General features: G+C 31.8%; 2 protein-coding genes across 2 annotated transcripts; one reads left to right on the top strand and one right to left on the bottom strand.

The window, feature by feature from the left end:
- The first annotated feature begins 2,533 nt into the window (after positions 1-2,533).
- On the top strand, positions 2,534-3,958 carry LOC115705664 (stearoyl-[acyl-carrier-protein] 9-desaturase 6, chloroplastic). The gene is made up of 2 exons (XM_030633064.2): positions 2,534-3,218; positions 3,304-3,958. The coding sequence occupies exons 1-2, from the start codon at positions 2,613-2,615 to the stop codon at positions 3,868-3,870; spliced, it is 1,173 nt and encodes a 390-aa protein (XP_030488924.2). The 5' UTR covers positions 2,534-2,612; the 3' UTR covers positions 3,871-3,958.
- A 4,472-nt stretch (positions 3,959-8,430) lies between these two features.
- Positions 8,431-9,314, bottom strand: LOC115724898 (uncharacterized). The gene is made up of 4 exons (XM_061105673.1): positions 9,261-9,314; positions 9,072-9,176; positions 8,830-9,001; positions 8,431-8,732 (listed from the first exon to the last, which is right to left on the bottom strand). Exons 1-4 carry the CDS (start codon positions 9,308-9,310, stop codon positions 8,643-8,645), a joined length of 417 nt encoding a protein of 138 aa, XP_060961656.1. The 5' UTR covers positions 9,311-9,314; the 3' UTR covers positions 8,431-8,642.
- Positions 9,315-26,163: the final 16,849 nt, after the last annotated feature.

Below are 26,163 nucleotides of genomic sequence, written 5' to 3'. Positions count from 1 at the left end.
TTCTGGCGTCTACTCAAAGCACACTAATAGAATCACCTAGAGTTCTTATCTCTCAGCTTAAGCCAATATTATTGGACCACCTCTTAGTCTAATTTTTTATCGCTCAGCTCAACAGTATTTTGGTAGATGTTGTAAAAAATTGTATACGCAAGTGCACGCAATCGTTAACAAGTAATAAAGTGATAAATCGAGTATCGTCTCCACAGGGATTAAAAATTGAAATTAATTTATAAAACTGATTACTCACAAATTAGTTTTAATAAAAATAAAATAAAGTGTTGAGAATATGTTAAAGTTAACAAACGCAAACTATGAGAAAAATAAGCTAGAACTATTAAATTGGCCTAAAAATGCAAAGTTGATATAATGGTGCAAATGAATATTGTTGTAAATTGATGATGTCAACTAGGAATTTAAAATATCATAATCCTTTTTCTAAAGTATTTATGGTTTGAATTCTCTAATTAATTAGCATATTCCTATGCCCAATTAATTTTAAGAATACCAATTTAAGCACAATTCCTTCAAGTCATACATGGTAAATAACATATTCTTATGCCATTTACAAACCACATTTTTCCAAAGTGATATTCATGCATCATTCAAGCAATTCCACTAACCCTATTTTTTCCAAAATCAAGATTAGCTAGTACTTACTAATGGTGATCAAGCAAAAGTAAGCAATTGCACAATAAACACACTTGAATGAACAAAATCAATTCACTAAAACATAGCAATAAAATATCAAATCACAATTCAAGTCAATAAAATAATTTTAGCAAAAGAAAAATTAACTCATAATAGACTGTGCAAAAATTACAATATTCCAAATAAGAGAGGGATGAAAAGAAAAACTCATATTGGAGTTGTCACAATACTTCAAGCTTTCTTTGCCAAAATCCTCTTCTTCTTCCTCTTAATTTTTGCAAATCTCCAAAATAAAAATGCTAGATTAAAAGCCTAAATAAAATTCTCTTTTTTACTTTTTTTCTTTTTTTTTTTCTTTTTCTTCTTCTTCATTCTCTTCTTTTCTTACTGTAGGTGTTCCTTGGATTGGAGTAGCACCACTGCCGCCCCTTTTTTCTTCTTTTTGTTTCACGCCTCCTCTGCTTCTTTCCTTCTGTTCATCTCATATATGCATATATCAACTAGCCCTCTCTTTCACCAATCAGGTCTCCTTCTCTTGGGTGATGATTGTTAAGGCCCAACTATAAAAGAAACAAAATGATCAGCCCATCCTTTTTTTCATTTGTCTTTTCTTTTCTTTGTAACACTTTGATGAATTGATGAATTAAAAGCCTAATATGTTAATTATTAGCCCACTATAAATAATTATCAATCAATTTAGGCTTTAGTGGTTCCAACAACACTTTGATGAAATATTAGTTCTATAATTTTGACCCATGTGATAATTCCAAAATGTGTATTTAAACATTCTACAAAAATACACAACATTGAGATTAACACTTATAAAATGGAAAACTAAAGTAATTTGATAAAATATTACAAAATTAATCAAAAAAATATTAAAATTAAGATTTATGGAAAACTAAATAAAACTAAGTAAAAATTATTTTAATAAGCTAAAAAATACTTGAGAACAAAACTAATTTAATGGACAAAAAGAGCCAAATAACTCTATAATCATAGAGTTATCAGTAGACCCCTATCTGTTTTGGTATGCAGGAGAGTTTTTTAGTCTACTTTTTAATCATGATCGTGTACGATGTAGTTATTTAAAATTATCAATTTTTTAAAAATTCTAAATAATTTGTAATACTAAAAACAAAGTTTAAATATTTTGCTACACACATAATTTTTTTTATACACGAAATAAATAATTGTTTGATTTTTAACACGATAAGTTATTTATTTTTTTTTAAAATTTATATATAATTTTAAATAGTTACAAGTACATAATTATGAAAAAAAAAATAAAGTAAAATTGTTCAGTTAGCAAAATAGATAAAAGATCTATCCAAACATTATAGAGGTGTATTATCTTTTTGTGGACAAATTAAATGCTTCTTTCTCAACTAGGCCAAACATTTACTAATTTCATTCATAACACAAATAATGAAAATAATAATAACAATAAAGAAGAGAGTCGGTTTTTTTTTCGTATAAGTGGAAGAGTTTTCTTATGAGATTGCGTTGTCAAGTGTCGATACTAATTCAAACCCACCAAAAGTAAAGTACATTTCTCACACTTGTCAGGTATCATAATTCTCTTCTCTTTTGTCTACCATTAAAAGAAAAAAAACCCACAGAAATAGTCAATTTCTTTTTCCCAAGAAAAAAAACCACTGCCCATCCCTGGTTTTTCTACGCCCACAACATACATCTAATCTTTCCCCAATATTAGTTCCAAGTTCCAACCTCCATCTGACCCTTTTATTTTCAAAATTACTTCACTACCCTTAACTCTAAACCAATTATTATTATTAATTCTTTTACTATGGGCAATGGCAGTTTGAGTAATTAAAGCATAAACCAAGGTTGAATCTAAAATCATTCTCCTTATAAAAATAACAAAGCCACTGCTCACTGATTGTGCTGACTAAACTAAAAACACCATTAAAAAGCTTCCATTCCTTCTTCTTCCCCTAGCCATGCACGCAGGAGCCTCCTCTTCTTACCTTAGAAATCTTCAATGGGCCCAACCCAACGGCCCAATAAGCCCAAAAACACTCCCACTGAACCCCTACGTCAGTTTCCGAGTCTCCGCCGTGGCAGCCCCACCGCCGCAGCTAAAGTTTCAGAGAACGCATTCGATGCCGCCAGAGAAAGTTGAAATCTTTAAGTCGTTAGAAGGTTGGGCCTCCAAATCTGTTCTGCCATTGTTGAAGCCCGTGGACCAATGCTGGCAGCCTCAAGATTTTTTACCCGACCCGGCTAAGACTAGAGAAGAGTTCTTTGATCAGGTCCGTCAATTGCGTGATCGGACGGTCGAGCTTCCAGATGAGTTTTTCGTTGTGTTAGTTGGGGATATGATCACGGAGGACGCATTGCCTACGTACCAGACCATGATAAATACCCTGGACGGCGTTAAGGACGAGACCGGAGCTAGCTCAAGCCCATGGGCCCAATGGACTCGGGCCTGGACCGCCGAAGAGAATCGCCACGGTGATTTGCTTCGAACTTATCTGTATTTAACGGGTCGGGTCGATATGACCATGATCGAAAGAACCGTCCAGTACCTGATTGGAGCTGGCATGGTGAGAAGAGTTTGGTGTTTTCGTGTCGTTGTTCTTGTTTGTTGTCGTTTCAGTGTTTGATTGTCGTTTTTTGTTTTTATTACAGGATCCGGGAACAGAGAACAGTCCGTACTTGGGATTTGTGTACACGTCATTCCAAGAACGTGCCACGTTTGTGTCACATGGCAACACAGCACGCATGGCAAAGGAGAGCGGGGATCCAGTGTTGGCGCGTATATGCGGGACCATTGCATCCGACGAGAAACGCCACGAGAATGCCTATTCCAAGATCGTTGAGAAGCTTCTAGAAGTGGACCCCAACAATGCCATGCTGGCAATCGCTGATATGATGAGGAAGAAAATAACAATGCCGGCTCACCTTATGTACGATGGACGGGACCCTATGATATTTGAGCACTTCTCGGCTGTGGCTCAGCGGCTCGGTGTGTATACGGCTGATGATTACGCTGATATCTTGGAATTCTTGATCGGGCGGTGGAGGTTGGAGAAGATGGTGGGGTTGTCGGCTGAGGCTCAGCGAGCTCAGAACTATGTTTGTGGGTTGGCGCCCAGGATTAGGAAGCTGCAGGAGCGAGCCGATGATCGGGCGCGTAAGATGGAGCCACAAAGTGTCAAGTTTAGCTGGATATTTAGTAAGGAAGTCCTCTTGTAAAAAAAATGGAAAAATGAGAAAAAAAGAAAGTTTTGTTTTTGTTTTTGGCCCACCAAAAAAAAGTTTATAAATACTATTTAAATCTGAACTTCTTTTTTTTTTTTTTTGAATAGTTTGAGTTTTGGTTAATTTTTTTTTTTTTTGATCAACTACTAGTTTTGGTTAATTAATAATAGAAATTTATGTAAAAGTAGTGCTAAAAATAGAGTTGTTTTTTTCCTCATAGGAGTGTGAAGTACCTTTGTCAATTTTCCATTGTGCTCCTTTATTTTATTTATTAGGAAACAAGTCGTGCTCTGTGTGCTTCTAATCAATTCAACATATTTAAAGACAAGATGAGATTGAAAGATATTTACAGTCCAAGGGGAGTATTAAACTTGATTAGTGAATTGATTAGTTAATTAGGTTGTTAATTGTCGGTTAATTAGTTGGTTAGTGTGTTTGTTTCTCTAATAATCTCAGCTGGTATATAAGTTGTTGAACACTTTGTATCGTTTTAGTTTTGATAAATAAAGTTCTGTTGATTCAATTCTCTCTTTCTTCCTTCCTCTGTTTCAAAGCTCATTTGAGCTAATAACTTATGTAAAAAAAATTATTAATCGTAAAAATATTTAAAATTTCATACATTAAAAAATTAAGAAAGATAATTATGATCAAATATACTATCAAGACCAAAATTAAGGCTGCGGAGTGATAATCTTAGAAAGAAATAGTTTAATCTCATTTGGAACATGCAAAGTAATCCAAAGCATCATTTCATTACTTGGTTAGCCTGGAAGAGGCTTCAAACTTTGAAAGGCTGCTTAATTTTAGTTACATCCACACAGCTAATTGTTTGTCTTGTAAGTTTGAAAAGGAAACTCATCAGCACCTATTCTTCAACTGTAGGAGCAACAAACAGGTTCATTCTTAAATGTGTAACTGGGCTAGTATGAATATCAATCGAAATGAGCTTGAGCACAGTCTAAATTGGGTGAAAAAGTGTAGGCGGTCCAAGCTTAAAAGATACATTTATACTGCTCTGATAAATACCTTGGTGTACTATATTTGGAATGCCCAAAATAATACACTTAGCAATGATAATGTATATGTCACGAGATAAAATTCACAGGGGCACTTTAGTCATTGTTTCTCCACCTCCAATTATGTTGGAATGTAGCAATCCCTAGAATGATTTTCTCACCAGCTGTCAAATCTTTTTTTCATTAGAATAGAATCTCTTTTATTCCCTTTTGATTGTATTTCATTGACCACGTGTCAATCATTGGTTGTGTAATATCATTGTACCCTGTACTGGTTTGCTGCTATATATAAAAATTATTCTCATCAGCTACAATTGAGTTGATTTCATTTAATACCCTGTTCATTAATAAAATTTACTTGGTATCATAGCAAATTTAGGCTTGCGCCATGTCTACACCCCAAGATCAAACTTCCCAAACACAGCCTCAAACTACAACTCATGGACGAAATCAATCAGCTCCAAAAACTACAGTGGTTACTACACCACCAGCACCTTTCTCTGCTCCGATTGCAAATCCTTTTAGCAATACGTAGAGCCAGCCATTCTCCTTGAAACTCGACTGCAACAAATTCCCATTATGGAAGACAATGGTTGCCACTATTATTCGTGGTCATCGACTGGAAGGGTATTTCAACGGTACTCGCGCGCCACCTCCAGAGTTCAGACCAGTTGCTCCTGCAACAAATGGAGACACAGATGATGTTGGGTTTTATGCCCTAAATAAAACTCCATTTTAATGTAATCCATTTTATTCAACATCAATAAAGAAACAGAAGTATTTTTCATTCATTTGTATATGTTTTGGTTCATCTTATCAATTGCTTGTCTATTTAATTTATAAATTCATCTGAAACCCTTTTCACATACTTGATCCTATTTATTGTGTTGTCAACACATTGGAAAGTAAACATGGCTATGTGAATAAAGTTTCCTAGATTTATCAGACATAGGGTTTTACTGATATGATAATCTACAACAGAGTTTACTTGCATTTGGAGAAATGCTATGTTCTTTCCAGAGCATTAGTTAAAGTAAAGCTCAGGTTGAGTGCATGGAGTATGCATCAGAAGCGACCGATATTGAACTTTGACTTAGATTTATTAAACTTACCGTAATATCTATTCAAGTCAATATCGCCTAGTTGATCCTAGATCAAATGATCTTAATCCTGTTATGATTAGGCTCAATCTCAAGAGGTTATTCGTGTTCTTTGATTTGTTAGTTAAGCCTACTTTTGGGTCAGGGTGATACGTACATTTTGGGAACACGGTAATGCAATTGAGTGGGAGCGCTAACATAAACATGGAATCTTGGGAATAGTAAGTAAAGGATGATCTCCTTCGAGCTTGACCAAACTAAAATAAATGGTGGAGTACTCATTTCACATTAGCTGAAATATCATTTATACGGGGTTAAGTGTTTTAAGGATAAAATACATTGTAGGGTGTAACGGTAACCTAATCCTTTTACAGTGTAGATCATTCATATAGAGGATTATTGATCAAATTAGGATTATAACAATGGATAACTAATGATGTGTCTATATGGTGGAACATATAGAGCATTCTATATACTGAGAGTGGAATTCTAAGTTCTATGCGTGGATTCAACGAAGAATTAATAAGTCAGTGAATTTAGGTTATAAATTCTTGATCTGCTTATTGGAAGCTCGGTTATATAGACCCATGGTCCCCCCACTAGTTGAGATAATATTGATTGTAAGACTCATATAATTGGTTTTGATTAATCAATTATAATTCTCAAATTAGACTATGTCTATTTGTGAATTTTTCACTATAAGTAAGGGTGAAATTGTAAAGAAAGAGTTTTAGGGGCATATTTGTTAATTATGATACTTTGTATGGTTCAATTAATAAATATGATAAATGACAATATTATTTAATAATTATTTATAGTTATTAAATAGTTAGAATTGGCATTTAAATTGTTGAATTTGAAAATTGACGTTTTTGAGAAAATGAGATGCAGAAATGATAAAACTGCAAAATTGCAAAAAGTGAGGCCCAAATCCATATTGCGTAGGCCGGCCACTTTTATAGGGTTTATCATCTGATATTTTCATTATTTTAATGCCAAATAATTCAAACCTAACCCTAGTGGAATGCTATAAATAGATAGTGAAGGCTTCAGGAAAATTACACTTTTACTTCTGATTTCCTTCAGAGAAAAACCTGAGCCTTCTCTCTCTATACCTAGCCGCCACCATCTTCTCTTTCTTCTTCCTTGAAATTTCGAACCACTTAGTGATTAGAGTAGTGCCCACACACAGCAAGTGATACCTCAATCATAGTGAGGAAGATCGTGAAGAAAGACATTCAACAAGAAGGAGTTTCAGCACTAAAGAAGGAGAGAAAGAGATCCAGGTTCAGATCTTGATAATACTCTGCGACAGAAAGGATACAAGGATTAGAGATCTGAACGGAATGAGTCATATTATTCCGCTGCACCCAATGTAAGGTTTCTAATACTTTATATGTGTTTATTTCATAATCGTTTTAGAAAGTTCATATTTAGGGTGTTAATCAACATACTTGTGAGTAGATCTAAGATCCTGATAAAATAATTTCCAACAACTGGCCTCAGAGCCATGGTAATTGATTTCCTTGCAAGAAATTTGGACTTAAAACGATTTGTTTGATGTTTTGGATGGTATCATGTTGTTTTGAGTGTTGTTTGATGATTGATAGATGTTTGTGAATTTTCGTGAAAAATAATTGAATATCTGTTTCTGGAATTATTTTTATTGGATAGTATAGAAAAAATTAAGCAATTCACTTTTTTATAGAACTCAATTTCGATTTAATTTGAATTAGTTATGATTTTTTGAAGTTTCGAAAAATGTGAGGGTGGTGCAACTAGCCACGCGCGCGCATGAGGGGCATCCCTCGGACAGCACGCGCACAGACAAGATTTTGTCTGAAACTGAGGCTTGCGCGCGCGGAATAGGCTGCATGCAGCCTCCTGCGCCGGCGTTTCTCGGTCAAGCACCCTGATGCGGGCGCGGGGACAGTATGCAATGCATACTGTCCGTACAGCTCGCAATTTTTTTGTTTTTGTTCGTTTTTTCATGCTATTCACTACTACAAAAAGGGGTATTTTTGTCGTTTTATAAGTGACATATAAAGATTTTGCGTCAGTCTACAGAACCGACGTGTAATCCGTAGACGTAAATAGTATTTTATTTGCGTCGTTTTTAAAAAGACGCAAAATACAATTTTCGTCATTTGAAAACCGACGCTAAAAAATTACTTTTCTATTTTATTTTGAGCGTCGGTTAAAAAGTGACGCTAAATGTGTCATGGCATTTTAAAACTGTCACAAAAAACTTATTCCGTCGGTTTAAAAATGTCATATCTATTACGAAAAAACTTTTTTTTTACCTATTGCGTCACTTATAAAATGAAGCACAAATATAAGTAAGGGAAAATTGCAAACTTTTCATGCAATTTTCCCCACCTGCATTATCAAATTTTAGAATAACTCTATATAATAGTAAATACATAATACAAAAAAAATTAAAATAACATTTTTAAAACTTATATTAAATTAGTAATCGATTCTATTAACTAATCACACAATACCAAAATTGTTAATAAAATCGATTCTAAAACTTAAATTCCATGTATATCGTAAACTAAATATAAACTAATAATATATGCAAAAGATAACAATAATCATAAAACTTGTTACTCATGTATTATATCAAAAGTGTAGTAACCTTAAGTACTTAATCTATAATCAATGGCTTCACAAATTCGGCCAACTCATCCCGTACGGCATTGATCTCCTCGTTACTATAGGGAGCGTCTAACTTGAACTATAAAATAAAAGATCAAAAAACATTAATCAACATATTAAAAGTATATATAATTAAAATACAAACTAAATAGAGAAGAGTAGTTATTCATGTTTACATGATTTTTCAAAAAACTTGCAGGATTAACAACCGTCATGAAACTCTGAATAATCTTCATAACATAATAACCACATTGTATTCCATCCGGCAGTTGTCGACACGTGTATTGGTTGATTTTTACTGGACCCTTGTTTCGTATATTTTTTTCGATCCTGTACATGTCCACAGCACTAAACAAAAAAGAAATTAATTAATGAATTGATTTGTAACATAATCTAAATTTAAAAAATTATAACTTACTTTTGGATACATTTCATAATATCAGTTCGGATAAAGTCATTCGTCGAGTCAAGATATGCAACACTTTGAGTATTGGCATGAATCATAATTGTCAACCAGTGATCACTACAGAACAAAACATGTTAATTCAGTCAACTCACTAATCGATCCATTAGTTTGTTACATTTATTAATATAAAAACATACTTACCCTGAATTCCACGGACATATCAACCATTGTTCAGGTTGCATACCCATCATTCGCCGACATAGATTCTCCGAACGTTGTTTCGAGCTTACCGGGCCTTCGCCTGATACCGGCTGTGATTATTAAATGCATATGTATTCCTCAACCCACCAAGATTAAGTGTGTGTTCTTGCAAATAACTAAATTAAAACAGATTATTAATAAACAGTTGTATATATAATTTTTAACTTAGATATTAACTTAGTTATTAACTATTATTGATGAAAATTTTTCTTAATTATCTAACTTCTATCCTTGGAGAGAAAAATCCCAATTTTTGTTATCATAAAAAAAGGAAAAAGAGAAAGAAAGAAAAAAAGAAAGAAAACATTAATTTCATAATCCACCCCAAATATATGAATAAATATACTGTGGTGTGTACACTCTATACCTTAAATTGGAATAAAATATACTGCTTCTAATTCATTTGTTGTATTCTACTATGTATATACCAAAAAAATGACAAACAGAATTTTTTTTTGATGAAATATTTCATTATTGAGCTTCATATAATATAATAATAATAACACTTTTTTTTGATAATAACCACAATAATAATTAAAAAAAAATGACTATCTACTTTTGAGTAATATTGTTATTTGTTGAACAAGTTGTCAATTAGAGGGAAAACATTATAGTGTTAAATGAGCAATGCTATTAGTAGAATTTACCAATGAAATTTAACCACATTAACATGTGACATTTTTTCTCCAACAAAAGCAGTCATTAATTCTTTACTTGTCTTTTGCTTTGAGGGCTTTATGCAAGAACCTGAATTTCAAACAAAAGAAGGAAAACAAACACACCAAACAAGTGAAAATATTATTTCTGCTCTAAATTACAGGAGCATTTAATCACTTGTTCTAATTTCGTTAAAGTTCATCAAAATATAAACTTGCATAACTGACAAGCAGGCCACACTTCAAACAATGTCAAAAACCAAGAATTTACTTTGATACCAATTACATGGACTTAGTTTTTTGTTATGAAAATTAACCATCTTTATTCATCAAAACTAATAAAACCAAATACATGATTGAGTTTCATCTGGTGTTAACTTTATCACTCTATTACATTATCCATTCTGTTAGTAAAGAAAAAAAAAGCCAAGAAGTTGAGAAACTGAGTAGTGAGTAGAAGCAAACTTTGAGTAATTTAAAGCTTTCAAACATAGGATTATGATGACATAACTAATCTTATTCATAATTTAAATTAAACACATCGTCTAATTAACCACAAAGCCTAAGACTGATGTGCAAAACACTCTCTCCAATTCCAGTAAAACCAAGTAATCTATCTCCGATTCGGGCAACTTTTCGACTCCATGCCAATGCCTGAACAATTCAACACCATTACAAAATTTTCCAAGGAAATTTCAATGTAGCTAGCTAGTTTAACTTTTATCTAATCTCAAGATGTAACTTCTTGAATTTGAAGGTTCTTTCTCAATATATGTATTCATTTCAAGGTTTCAATGAATTCAAATGGCTTTTCTATCTTTCCTATAGTCAATGAATCCCCATAAAAATAAGCCAAATGGGTTTTTGTTTTCATGTCCTAACATGTCATCATGCAATTTTTTCAAATTTAGGGATTTTCAATTTCATCAATTATGATTAACACTAATCACCTATCAAAATAACATAAAAATCCAAAACAACCCAATTCAACAGTCATATCAATAATGAAATGGAAAAAAGATAAAACAAGGTAAAATCCCTAAAACAATCATATTAGCTAAATAATATTAATCAAACAAAAGCAAACATTTTTCCCAAATTCAATCACAGATTAGACAAAACTAAATGAAACCCAATTCAAGAAATCACATAAAAATCCAAAGCAACCCAATTCAGCAATCATATCAATAATGAAATAGAAATATAAAACTAAAATAATCAAACAAAACCTAATTCAGCAAATCACATAATCATCAAAAAAAAAAAAAAAAAAAACCAAAACACAGTGAAACTGAGAGATAAAGGAAGAGACTTTACTGTACAAAAGCTTGTCAATCAGAATGAGAATGGTAATAAAAGTCATCATAATCAACGGTGGTGGAAGAATCATCAAAATCACCATCAGAAGAGTAAGAATAAGAGTAGAATGAATCCGGTGGAGGAAGACAAAGAAAAGTCCATAGACAAAGAGCAAAACGACCCAATTGCTGCAAAGGGAAACAGAAGACGAGATCCAATAGCTGACGGCTACTGAGTTAGCACATATGCGTATTTTTTGAGAAAAAGTTAAAAGCATATTATAATTAGAATAAATAATTTTTTGTAAAATAAATCACTAAACACATACAACAAAATAAACATGGCTCTGCCATTGATTTCATAGACAACTATTTTTAATTTAAATATATTATATAAATATATATATGTGTATATAAAAGAAATAACCCCAGACTCTGCCATTGATTTCAATACCCCTCGGAAACATTCAAAATTGTCATAAAATTCCTCACAGTATATACAAATCATATTCTAAATCTTAATAAAACCTAGTTTGAAAACCCTAATTTCAAATTAAAGGGAGAATCAGATAATCAAAACTAGCAATGTAAATCTTTCAATCTAAATGTATAACATTCAAATCTGAAACCCCCAAATCAGAAGCTACCAATGGTATAAAATGATAAATTATTTTTTGATGATAAAAATGAGAGACTGAGAGAGAGAGATAGATTATAGTTGAAAAAAAAAAGAAAAAAAGAACGACAGAGAGATGGAACGAGAGAGACTTACGGAGGTGGGAGAGGAGACCTACGACGGTGAGCTTCGAATCGCATCGGCCCCGTTCGAAAATGTGTGTCTCTATGGCCGGCTCATAATCTCGCCCGTAGCTTCAGACATTCAATCGAAAGAGAGAAAGAGAGGGGAAAGAGAGAGACCTTCAGACTGAAATCGCAAGAGAGAAAGAGAGGGAAAGAGAGCTGTTCAGAGAAAGAGAGGGAAAAGTGAAAAATGATATAGTGTATTCGACTGTTTGTAAGTGAACAATATGAGAATCTGCGTCGTTTTCTCACACTCACAATCGTTTTTAGCGTCATTTTTAAAACGCCACACAAAGCTTAAGTGAGGCTTTTAAAATGACGCTAATAATGAATGAATTTTTTAAATTTCTTTGACTTTTACCGTCGGTTGGGTAATTAGTGACAAAGATAGAACCGACGCTATTTGTTTATTTTTTGTGACATTTTAAAAGTGACGAATATATCGAATATAGTACTATTCACGTCGGTCAACGCGATGAACAGTCGCGTTGACCGACGTGAATAGTGAATTTTGTGGTAGTGATTTCATGGAATTAACTTCCGATTTTTTGTGTAGTTTTGTATTTTGATTTTTACTTTTCAATTTTCAAATCTAATATCAGAAATAAATTAATTTGAATTTTTTAAATTTAATTTTAGATATTAGTTTAATTTGAATTTGAAAACAAGTAAATATCTATCTTTTTGCTTGATTTTATATCTTATTTTTAAATTTGATTATTTTATCTTATCTTTTAAATTTAAAGGTCAGATATTAAATATTTTTTAAATTATTATTTTTTTTTAAATATTTGACCTTATTTAAATTTAAAATAAGATAACTATAATCATGATATTTTAAATAGAATAAGATATTTTGCTAACTTTTAAATTTTGTTATTTTATTTATTTAAATTAAATCATAAAATTTGAAAAAGATATTTATTTATCTTTTTTTTATTTTTATTGAATATTTCATTTATAAAATAACATTAAATTTTTTAAAAGTAGTTAGCAAATTTTGAAATGATATTTAGGTTAGTTGAAACCTAATTTTTCAAAATTGTAGGTTTAATTTTAAATATTATTTTATTAATTATTTTATTAATTTCGAAAATATTTTTTAAAATTCGAAAATAATTTTTTTTTATTTAATTATTTTTTCGAAATTTAATTATTTAAAATTAAATAAATCCTACATCCAACTATCCAGCTAATCTTGTTGCAGGAGTATGCGTTTTAGCTTGTTTGTAAGTTTTATAAAACCTATTATTGCTTGATTGCAAATAGTCATGGTTAACTTGTTGACAAATCCAATGATCTGATTTTAACCCATGGTTCAATTGGTCAAGTAAATAATTTGTAACAGGTAAATTTTACAATCTTCTTTCATCTGTGTATGACCTAGCAACATGATAGGATCCATCCAAATGTGTGCCTGTGTGAGCCTATATGTTTAATTTTGCTATAGATGCATATAGGTTATTGTTGCTAAATAAAATATCATAGTTTTTGATAGATTTTATTTAGGCCCATTTAGTTTTTGGGCCTATTCAATTAATAACAGTTGTTCATTTTAAGGTTAAATTCCTCTCCTTTGGGCCTTGTGTGAGAGTTGGGAGCCATAGTAGTGGGTACGACATACTGAACCCAGCCCCCCCTCACATGAACCACCCCAATTGTGAAGGTCCATTTGCCTAATAAAATTGATTAGCAACATAATTAATTTTATTTATTTTGAAATTAATTTAAGAAAACCATAGTTTAAAGAATTTTATTCTAAGCTAAACTATATGTATTTTCTTGTATTTAATTAAATATAGAATTATAACCAACTAGATTCTTTCTGAAGCTTAATTTGAATTTTTCATTAAATATTCCTATTTAAGTTGAAAATTAGTTATCACTAACTAATCAACTTAAATCTTAATATTTTTTGAATTTCAAATTTCAAAATAAAGTTGAGGAATATTTAAGTTGAAAATTAGTTATCACTAACTAATCAACTAATCAACTAGATTCTTTAGATATTTTTTAAGTTGATATTTTTTCAAATATTAACTTAAAATGGAATATTTTCAAATTAAGTGGTTACAACTTAATTTTTGATATTTAGTGAAATTTAAATTTGAAAAATATTTAAGTTCTAGATTTTTTCTAATACAACTTAAATTAGATATTTTTTTTTTCAAATTTTGTGGAAAAGATACTTAGTCAAATAAGATATTTTCTAGATAGTTATTTCTAGACTACTTATTATTTCTAATATTAAATAGGAAAATATTATACATTGTGAAATTAATTATTTAAATAATTAATTTTGGTAAAATTTATTTTAAGTATTTTTTCCTAGTATTAAACTAGAGATTAATAATTAAGCCTTCTCTACACTTAATTATTTATTTTTTGAATTTAATACATTTAATTAAATTGAAAATTAAATATCTAAGTTGATTTTCATCATGATACTTAAATATTTTTTTTCATGACACTTAATTAAATAGAAAATTATTTTTAGTTGAAATTTATTTTTTCAACTTAAATTTAAATAATTTTCAAAATATATATTTTTTCTTTATTTTATTAATCAATTTTCGAAATTGCATTTCATAATGCAAGTAATTTTCAATTTATCTTGAAAAATAGATTAAGTTGTAAATTAATTATTTATTTTAATTCATGGACCAACTTAAATCAATGATTTTTTCATTTATTGATTAATTTAAAATAAATGAATTCAAGTATATTATTAGAAATTGAATTAATTAGTCAAAGGAAAATCTAGATAGGTGATATTTTTGCTTGAAGTATTTTTCTAAGTAATTATTATTTAAGTATTTCGAAATATAAAGTTTTATACTTTCTTTTTTAAAATACAATAAATATATTCTCATGAAAATTTATTTTGAGTTGCAAATTAATTTAAATTAATACAACTTAAATAATTTTCTTAATATTTATATATCAAAATTACTACTGAGATGGAAATAATTCAACTTATTTCAATCACCATCTAAGTATAATTTTATAAATATTAAATTAAATTCGAATTTATAATTTTAATTCTAAATTCGATATTTAATGAATATATTTTATTATAAATAATAATGAAAATACATTTAAAAGAATGAGCTTTATTAATAAGATATTCGATCTCCATTGTTGGTTTTACATAGCGTTTGTTTTAGTGAGTAATCCTCCCTAATGGAGGAACGTTCATTAGCAAGTTCGCACCGTTTAATCTCGAAAGATAAGTAGCTTTGTAAGTGTTTTATATGGTATGGATCACCCTAATGGTGGCAACTGTATTTGACTTGCAAAATATGAAACAATGGTAGAAGCTCATAAGATAGAATAGCCTTGACTCTTGCCTAAACGGGACAACGTTGGATTCTAATCTTGATCGAATAAAAGGTTGCTAGAATGTTTAACATTTTCGATGAGCTAACAACTCTATTCAATGGATGCTAGCTTTGACTCTCGCCTAAACGGGACACTGATATCAGTTTGTTAAAAACCTTGGAAATTATTTAGGATTGTATGTTTTAGTATTTTCACTTGTCATTCCTACTTGCTATATGTTTAATAATTTCTGAATTGTGTATGAATTTATATTGAACCATGTTATTTTCTGTTATTAAGTTGTAGTTTAATTTCGAATCTTCATTGTTGGTCTAACTTGGTTTGTTTATCAAATGAGATAAATCCCTAATGGATTTTCACCATTAGACATACATAATAGTGTTAGATCTCGAAAGATAAATATTGTATATGCAACATCTAGCTGTTCATCAATTGATGACACCTTAGACTAGTATTTTTACAATATGAAACAAGAAGATTGTATAAATAAGATTACTTTGACTCTCGCTAATCGGAGCATCGTTGGATTCTTATTTAAACAACGAAATTATCCTAATTCCTCTTAGCTTATTCATTTCGAATTAGCTCCATAACATATCATTGGATGAATGGTCTATAAATCATTTAATGTCATTCTATTTTCTCTTCAGAAATTAAATTATGCATATGATTATAATCCCAAAATTCTATTCCAAAATGATATACATCCTCAATCTTAGAAATCTCCTACTTGTATGGGCAAATCTGACTTAGAGTTTAAATTAGTAGTGGTGGTCCAAGAAGAATTACTCATTATATTTGGTATAAATTTAAGTCTTTGACTTTAATTTTAGATTCCAAACAGAAATTTTCTTATATTTCTAATTCCAGAATACAATACAGTTACACTTTCACAAGTGTTTAATAACCATTTTCTTTCAATGGATTCAAACTGTATGGAATATGAGTTTAATATTCTGTGACCAGGATCCACTTGCACTATTCTATGAACTCATTGAAGTAACTAAACCTAAGTCATCAAAAGATACAACCACATTTTATAAATCTATGGTTTTGACAAGATCAATCTCTGCAAAGAGTTAATATGCCTATATCCACTGAAAGTTGTTCATCTCATTCGTAGATGGATGTACATTCAGGGGTGGATATGAGTTTTTCGTTGTATTCTTAAAACGATAACTCTAGATTATACCTTATGCAAAGAAATTTAAAATGTTTGAAAAATTTCTGATTTCTAGCAATGGTGATTAACGATTAAGGTAAGTGGTTAAAGATAGGGGTGGAAAAATAGTTAGTAGATATGCAGTTCAAAGATCATTAAATTGATTTTTGAATTATATCCAAACTTACCTACCCAGAAATTTCGATTTGCATATTGATGATTAGTTACTAGTCATTGCCTAAGTCCTTCTATGGTAATACAATTTCAGAATGATGCAATGGTAAATCATTACTAGATTCATGGATGACCTAATCAAAATCTTAAGAAAAGCTAGAACTGTTAACCATGGTTTGCATGTTTGTTAGCTATTCTAAGTGATTATGGGGACCATCCCATAGTCAATAGATAAGAAAGTGTTTGTTTAAACAAATACTACTTTTCTAAGATAATGACTAAGTCTGAAAATAAAGTAGAAAATAAAGGATATATTTTTCTTGATTCCAAAAGTGTTCTATCATCTTATTTGACATATGATGATCCCACTGCATCTGTTGTTTTGACACAACCGAAGAGGTCAATACCATTTAGTTTTCTTAGACATAATTCACAGTACCTTGTCGTAGTGGGAGAGTTTCTAGTAACTCACCTTCTTATGACTTGGAAGACACTAGTGATTAAAATCCATTGTGAGTTTAAACAAGTAATGGATTGTCAAGATAAGAAACTATGAAGAAAAGCCAATAGAACTATGGTTTAATCCATTCACATGGAGTAACCTAAAGTTTTCTATTACAAGGACATAAAAGGAAATTTTCGTTTATAAGTCTATTCAATGGACTTAACAAAACTTCCTGTTCCTAGTATTATAGGTTTGAGTTTATCTAAACCTATGGCTTGTGGTATACCTGGTAATTACTTACTCTAATTCAAGCAACTTACTTTAGTAAGATGCTGAAGCATTTTCTTTCTAATGGCAATCTATAGAAGCTTCACAACTTCTTAGACATAGATTTTATTTATCTAAGGAAATGTCTCAACTATTCCAGAAAAGATAAAGCCATGAAAGAATTTCTTAAATCAACAGTGATAGGTCTTAGATATGCTTTTGTATGCCTCAGACCAGACACCTGCTGTTGAGTGGGAGTAATGAGTAGGTATCAGATTAATCCAGGAGAAGAACATTGGAAGACAATCAAGTAAATCTTAAGATTAAGAAGAGGAACTATATGTTAGTCAACAAGGGTGTATTTAAAACTCTTAGACTACACCACATCAGATTTCGAGATTTGCCTTTGTGCTGGAAAATCTTTCTGATAAGATGGTGATTACTCTGGGGGTGGAATAATGATTTTGGAGAAGTGTAAAAACCTATCTGAAGTCTCTAGGTCTACCAGAAAAGGACTGAATGTTAAAGTTGCAGGAAAGGTAGTTATTCAGTCTAAGGAAAGTTCTATACAACTGTGGCACAGTTCCAACTAGCCTTAACTACTAGTGTTAATTTCCTGATTAACCAAAAGTAGTTGCCAAAGGTATAGAATCCAGTATCCCAAAGAGAGTAGACATATAGAGAGGAATTTCACATTATCAATGATTTTGTGATTAAGGAAAAGTAATCGTGGAGAAAAGGTTGTGTTTAATTCAACCTTTCAGATCCTATTACGAGGAGATTACTACTACTATACTTGATTTGTATATCAAGGTGTTGAGATTATTTGAAATGCACTTTTTGTTTTATATTAGTGCAAGTGGGAGTTTGTTGGGTTTTATGCCCTAAATAAAACTCCATTTCAATGTAATCCATTTTATTCAACATCAATAAAGAAACAGAAGTATTTTTCATTCATTTGTGTATGTTTCGATTCATCTTATCAATTGCTTGTCTATTTGATTTATAAATTCATCTAAAACCCTTTTCACATACTTGATCCTGTTTATTGTGTTGTCAACACATTGGAAAGTAAACATGGCTACGTGAATAAAGTTTCCTAGATTTATCAGACATAGGATTTTACTGATATGATAATCTACAACAGAGTTTACTTGCATTTGGAGAAATGCTATGTTCTTTCCAGAGCATTGGTCAAAGTAAAGCTCAGCTTAGGTGCATGGAGTATGCATCGGAAGGGACCGATATTGAACTTTGACTTAGATTTATTAAACTTACCGTAATATCTATTCAAGTCAATATCGCCTAGTTGATCCTAGATCAAATGATCTTAATCCTGTTATGATTAGGCTCAATCTCAAGAGGTTATTCGTGTTCTTTGATTTGTTAGTTAAGCCTACTTTTGGGTCAGGGTGATACGTACATTTTGGGAACACGGTAATGCAATTGAGTGGGAGCGCTAACATAAACATGGAATCTGGCGAATAGTAAGTAAAAGATGACCTCCTTCGAGCTTGACCAAACAAAACTAAATGGTGGAGTACTCATTTCACATAAGCTGAAATATCATTTATACGGGGTTAAGTGTTTTAAGGATAAAATACATTGTAGGGTGTAACGGTAACCTAATCCCTTTACAGTGTAGATCATTCGTATAGAGGATCATTGATCAAATTAGGATTATAACAATGGATAACTAATGATGTGTCTATATGGTGGAACATATAGAGCATTCTATATACTGAGAGTGGAATTCTAAGTTCTATGCGTGGATTCAACAAATAATTAATAAGTCAGTGAATTTAGGTTATAAATTCTTGATCTGCTTATTGGAAGCTCGGTTATATAGAACCATGGTCCCCCCACTAGTTGAGATAATATTGCTTGTAAGACTCATATAATTGGTTTTGATTAATCAATTATAATTCTCAAATTAGACTATGTCTATTTGTGAATTTTTCACTAAGTAAGGGCGATATTGTAAAGAAAGAGTTTTAGGGGCATATTTGTTAATTATGATACTTTGTATGGTTCAATTAATAAATATGATAAATGACAATATTATTTAATAATTATTTATAGTTATTAAATAGTTAGAATTGGCATTTGAATGGTTGAATTTGAAAATTGGCATTTTTGAGAAAATGAGATGCAGAAATGATAAAACTGCAAAATTGCAAAATGTGAGGCCCAAATCCATATTGCCTAGGCCGGCCATTTTTATAGGGTTTATCATCTGATATTTTCATTATTTTAATGCCAAATAATCCAAACCTAACCCTAGTGGAATGCTATAAATAGATAGTGAAGGCTTCAAGAGAATTGCACTTTTACTTCTGATTTCCTTCAGAGAAAAACCTGAGCCTTCTCTCTCTATACCTAGCCGCCACCTTCTTCTCTTTCTTCTTCCTTGAAATTTCGAACCACTTAGTGATTAGAGTAGTGCCCACACACAGCAAGTGATACCTCAATCATAGTGAGGAAGATCGTGAAGAAAGACATTCAACAAGAAGGAGTTTCAGCACTAAAGAAGGAGAGAAAGAGATCCAGGTTCAGATCTTGATAATACTCTGCGACAGAAAGGATACAAGGGTTAGAGATCAAAATAGAAGGAGTCATATTATTCCGCTGCACCCAATGTAAGGTTTCTAATACTTTATATGTGTTTATTTCATAATCGTTTTAGAAAGTTCATATTTAGGGTGTTAATCAACATACTTGTGAGTAGATCTAAGATCCTGGTAAAATAATTTCCAACAGTTGAGTCATCTCAACCTACAATGGAGTCGAACCCAGAGTAAGAAGCATGGCTTGTGCACGATCAACTACTGATGGGCTGGATCTATGGATCCATGACTGAAACTATTGCAGCAGAGGTCATGGGATGCCAATCTGCCATTGAGCTATGGAGTACCCTTGAGGAACTTTATGGAGCACACTCAAGAGCCAACATGGATGATCTCTGAACAAAGATTCAGACGACTTGCAAGGGATCTCAATCCATGACTGAATACCTCAAGCAGAAACGGATTTGGGCATATTCCTTGGCTTTAGCAGGTAATCCTTACCCCGAGAAACATGTAATATCGAATGTTCTGTCTGGTTTAGATGCAGAATATCTGTTTATTGTTGTGCAAATAGAGTCTAGAGAGCATACAACTTGGCAACAGTTGCAGAATATTCTCCTTGGTTTCGATGGCAGGCTTGAGAGGCTAAATGCCTTTTTGAACAACAACAAGCAGGTCAACAACCCCACTGCTAACTTTGCTCAAAGGCCATCTGGTTCAAACAACATGAATCCCTCTGGAGCTTTTTGCAGATCCAACACAAACCAGACAAATAATTAACACTTGTTGCTACACCTGAGATGCTGAATGGCGACAACTGGTATGCAGATAGGGGTGCGAGTAATCACCTCACTACATATCCAAACAAGGTGCAAAATAAGATGGAGTATAGGGATAAGGAACAAATCACCATAGGAGATGGTAGTAAGCTTCCTATCTCACATATTGGAACAGGTTTTATTAATTCTGAAATTGATAAACCACTGCTATTACACAATATGCTGCATGTTCCTACGATTTAAAAAAACTTGATAAGTCTTTCTAAGCTAACAGCCGATAACAATGTCTCAATGGAATTTTTCTCTAATTTTTTTTGTGTGAAGGAGCAACCAACAGGGAAGGTGGTTCTGCAAGGAATAATTAAAGATGGTCTCTATCAATTAAACACTCATATCACCAAACAACCAACAAGGTCTTCCTCACCCTTTTCAGCCATAGCAGTCAGCTCTCCTCAATCCAGTCAAGTTTTTCCAAGTTTTCTAAATGACATTTGGCAGAGAAAATTAGGACATCCCTCTACTAATGTTTTAAATCAAGTTCTAAAAGTGTCAAATGTAAAAGTTCCTATCAATGAAAATTCAAGTTTTTGTGATGCTTGTCAATATGGTAAATCTCATGCTCTTCCTTTTTCAAAATCTACATCCAAGGCCACTACTGTTCTTGAACTGATCTACACCGATCTTTGGGGGCCTACTTGTTAGAAATATTTTACCAGGATCTTGATTTACTACCAAGTATGTTTGATTAACATCCTAATATGAATTCTAAAACAATGAAATAAACACATAAGAGTTTAAGAAAACTTTACATTGGGTGCAGCAGAATATAATGACTCTTTCCATTCAGATCTCTAGCCCTTGATTCCTTTCTGTAGCAGAGCATAATCAAGATCTGAATCTGGATCTCTTTCTCTCCTTCTTGTTGGTGCTGATTTTCCACAATCTTACATATTATGATTGAGGTACCACTTGATGTGTGTGGGCACTACTCATTCACTCAAGGGATTTCGAAATTTAGAGAAGAAAAGAGAGAGGAAAGTGGCGCTCAGGAATTCTCTCTGAAAAGAATGAGATGCAATTATATGTTGTTTCCTGAAGCCATTACTTTCTATTTATAGAATGCCCTCTAGGTTTATGTTAGAATTGTGTGGCATTAAAATAATGGAAAAATAAAATGGTAAAAGCCTATGCATAGTGGGCGGCCCATATAAGGAAATTGGGCCTCACTTTGCAACTTCCCATTTTGTTATTTCTGATTCCCATTTTCTCAAAAATGTCAATTTTCCAATTTAACCTTTTAAATGTCAATTCTAATTATTTAATAACTTAAAAATAATTATTAAATAATATTGCCATTTAATATATTTATAAATTTAGACATATAAGGTATCTTAATTAATAAATAAACCTAGAATCTCTTTTCTTTACAATTTCGCCCTTGCTTAGTGAAAATTCATAAAGTAGACATAGTCTAACTTTTAGAATTATAATTGATTAATTAAAATCAATTAACTGAGTCTTACAAGCAGTATGGTCTCAACTAGTATGGGGACCATGGGTCTATATAACCGAGCTTCCAATAAGTCGAACCGAATTTACCAAGTAAATTCCCTAACTTATTAATTCCTTATTGAATCCACTCTTAGAACTTGGAATTGCACTCTCAGTCATATAGAATGCTCTATATGTTCCACGATATAGATACGTCATTAGTTATCCATTTTTATAATCCTAATTTGATCAATGATCCTCTATATAGATGATTTACACTGTAAAGGGATTAAATTACCGTAACACCCTACAATGTATTTTATCCTTAAAACACTTAACCCTATATAAATAATATTTCAGCTAAGTGAAATAAGTACTCCACCATTTATTTTCGTTTGGTTAAGCTCGAAGGAAATCATCCTTTACTTTCTATTCGCCAGATAGAAGCTATAGATTCCATATTTATGTTAGCGCTCCCACTCAATTGCACTACTGTGTTCCCAAAATGTACGTATCACCCTAACCCAAAAGTAGGCTTAACTAACAAATCAAAGAACACGAATAACACTCTTGAGATTGAACCTAATCATATCAGGATTAAGATCATTTGATCTAGGATCAACATGTGATATTGAATTGAATAGATATTGCGGTAAATTCTAATATATCTAATCAAAGTTCAATATCCGTCCCTTCCGATGTATACTCCATACATCCGGTGCTGGTAAACTTTGTCAATGTCCTGGAAAGGACATAACACTTTTCCAAGGTGTAAGAATACCTATCGCTGATTATACCATGTTAGTCTAAATCCAGTGTTCTGAAAAATCAGGGAATAAACTTTCGAACATATAATTAAGATTATATTCCACTGTGCTGACAACACTATAATCATTAACAAATTCATATGTTCTGGACTTAAATGGAATTCATACATTATATATATATAATCATGAAATAAATCATGTGAACCATGCAACATAAAATGTTAGTTCTGATCTTTATTAATAAGTAAATCTGATTATATTGAAATGAATTTTATTTAGGGCACAAAACCTAACAAACTCTCACTTGCACTAATATAAAACAAAATGTGCATTTCAAATAATCTCAATACCTTGATATACAAATCAAGTGTAATTGTAGTAAACTCCTCGTAATAGGATCTGACAGGTTGAATTAAACACAACCTCTTCTCCACCATTACTTTTCCTTAATCACAAAATCGTTGATAATGTGAAATTCCTCTCTCTATGTCTACTCTCTTGGGATACTGGATTCTATACTTTTGGCAACTACTTCTTGATTATTCAGGAAGTAACACTAGTAGTTAAGGCAAGTTGGAACGGTGCCACAAATGTATAGAACTTTCCTTAGACTGAATAAGTACCTTTCTTGTAACTTTAACATTCAGTCTCTTTCTGGTAGACTAAGAGACTTTAGATAGGTTTTTACACTTCTCCAAAATCACTACTGCACCCCCAGAGTAATAACCATTTTATCAGCAGACTTTCTAGCACAAAGGCAAGTCTTGAAATCTGATGTGGTGTAGTCTAAGAGTTTTAAACACACCCTTATTGACTAACATATAGTTCCTCTTCTTAATCTTAAGATTTACTTGATTGTCTTCCAATGTTCCTCTCCGGATTAATCTGATACCTACTCATTACTCCCACTCAACAACAGGTGTCTGGTCTAAGGCATACAAAAGCATATCTGAGACCTCTCACTGTTAATTTAAGAAATTCTTCCGTGGCTTTATCTTTTCTGGAATAGTTGAGACTTTTCCTTAGATAAATAAAATCTATGCTTAGAAGTTGTGAAGCTTCTATAGATTGCCATTGGAAAGAAAATGCTTCAGCATCTTACTAAAGTAAGTTGCTTGCATTAGAGTAAGTAATTACCAGGTATACCACAAGCCATAGGTTTAGATAAACTCAAACCTATAATACTAGGAACATGAAGTTTTGTTGAGTCCATTGAATAGACTTATTAACGAAAATTTCCTTTTATGTCCTTGTAATATAAAACTTTAGGTTACTCCATATGAATGGATTAAACCATAGTTCTCTTGGCTTTCTTCTTAGTTTCTTATCTTGACAATCCATTACTTGTTTAAACTCACAATGAATTTTAATCACTAGTGTCTTCCAAGTCACAATAAGGTGGATTCCTAGAAACCCTCCCACTACGACAAGGTACCGTGAATTATGTCTAAGAAAACTAAATGGTATTGACATCTTCGGTTGTGTGAAGACAACAGAGGCAGTGGGATCATCTTGTAACGAATAAGATGATAGAACACTTATGGAATCAAGAAAAAAAAATTATCTCCTTTATTTGCTAATTTATTTTCAGACTCAGTCATTTTCTTAGAAAAGTAATATTTGTTTAAACAAACACTTTCTTATCTAATGACTATGGGATGGTCCACCCCTAATCACTTAGAATAGCTAACAAACATGCAAACCATGGTTAACAGTTCTAGCTTTTCTTAAGATTTTGATTAGGTCATCCATGAATCTAGTAATGATTTACATTAAGTATACAACCATTGCATCGTTCTGAAATTTAGGCAAATCGAACATCTGGGGAGGTAAGTTTGGATATATTTCAAAAATCAATTTAATGATCTTTGAACTGCATATCTATTAACTATTTCTCCACCCCTATCAGTTCGCAAGATCTTTAACCACTTACCTTAATAGTTTTTCACCATTGCTAGAAATTCATGAAATTTTTCAAACATTTCAAATTTCTTTTGCATAAGGTAAAATCTAGAGTGATCGTTTTAAGAATACAACGAAAACTCATATCCACCCCTGAATGTACATCCATCTGCGAATGAGATGAACTTACTTTCAATGGATATAGGAATATTAACTCTTCGCAGAGATTGATCTTGTCAAAACCACTATGAACAAGATACAAAAGCCATAGATTTATTTGGTTGTGTCTCTTGATGACTTGATTTAGTTACATCAAAGAGTTCTTAGAATAGTGCAAGTGGATTCTGGTCACAGAATACTCAACTCATACAGTTTGAATCCATTGATAGAAAATGGTTATTAAACACTTGTGAAAGTGTAACTGTATAATGAGTAATTCTTTCTTGGACCACCACTACTAATTTAACTCTAAGTTGATTTGCCCATACAAGTAGGAGATTTTAAGATCGAGAATTTATATCATTTCGGGATAGAATTTCGGGTATATAATCATATTCGTCATTTAATTTCTTAAGAGAAAATATAGAATGACTTTATATGATTTATAGACCATTCATCCAATGATATGTCATTGAGCTAATTCGAAATGAATAAGCTAAGAGGAATTAGGATAATTTCGTTTTAAATAAGAATCCAACGATGCTCCGATTAGCGAGAGTCAAAGTAATCTTATTTATACAATCTTCTTGTTTCATATTGTAAAATACTAGTCTAAGGTGTCATCAATTGATGAACAGCTAGATGTTGCATAAAAAACCGTGTTTTTGCAAATGTCAGTTGTATATAAGAAAATATAAAAACTGTAATCGTTTGCAGCAGCAGAAAGTAATTCTGCTACAGCAAAACAGAACAGGCAGAATATAAAATATTTGCAGAAAAATAAATAACTTGACACAAGAGATTTATACGTGGTATCAGTGTTCTCCCGAACACTCCTAGTCCACGGGGCCACGCCCAGAGAATGAAATCAATTAATAAAGTATCAAAATTACAAAGACAATTGACTTAAACAAGTTTAGACTCCCTCTAAAGTATTGCCGCAATCCTTTGTAATCCACTTTATGAATCTGACTTCTTGAAACACCTTCAAGCCCGAACTCCCTTCGTCTTTGAAGTGTGAGTGCTTACTTTC

The sequence above is a fragment of the Cannabis sativa genome, chromosome X, assembly GCF_029168945.1.
Source record: "Cannabis sativa cultivar Pink pepper isolate KNU-18-1 chromosome X, ASM2916894v1, whole genome shotgun sequence".
Taxonomy (NCBI): Eukaryota; Viridiplantae; Streptophyta; class Magnoliopsida; order Rosales; family Cannabaceae; genus Cannabis; species Cannabis sativa.
Note: the sequence above shows the minus strand (reverse complement) of the source record. Positions and strands in the feature narration are given on the sequence as shown.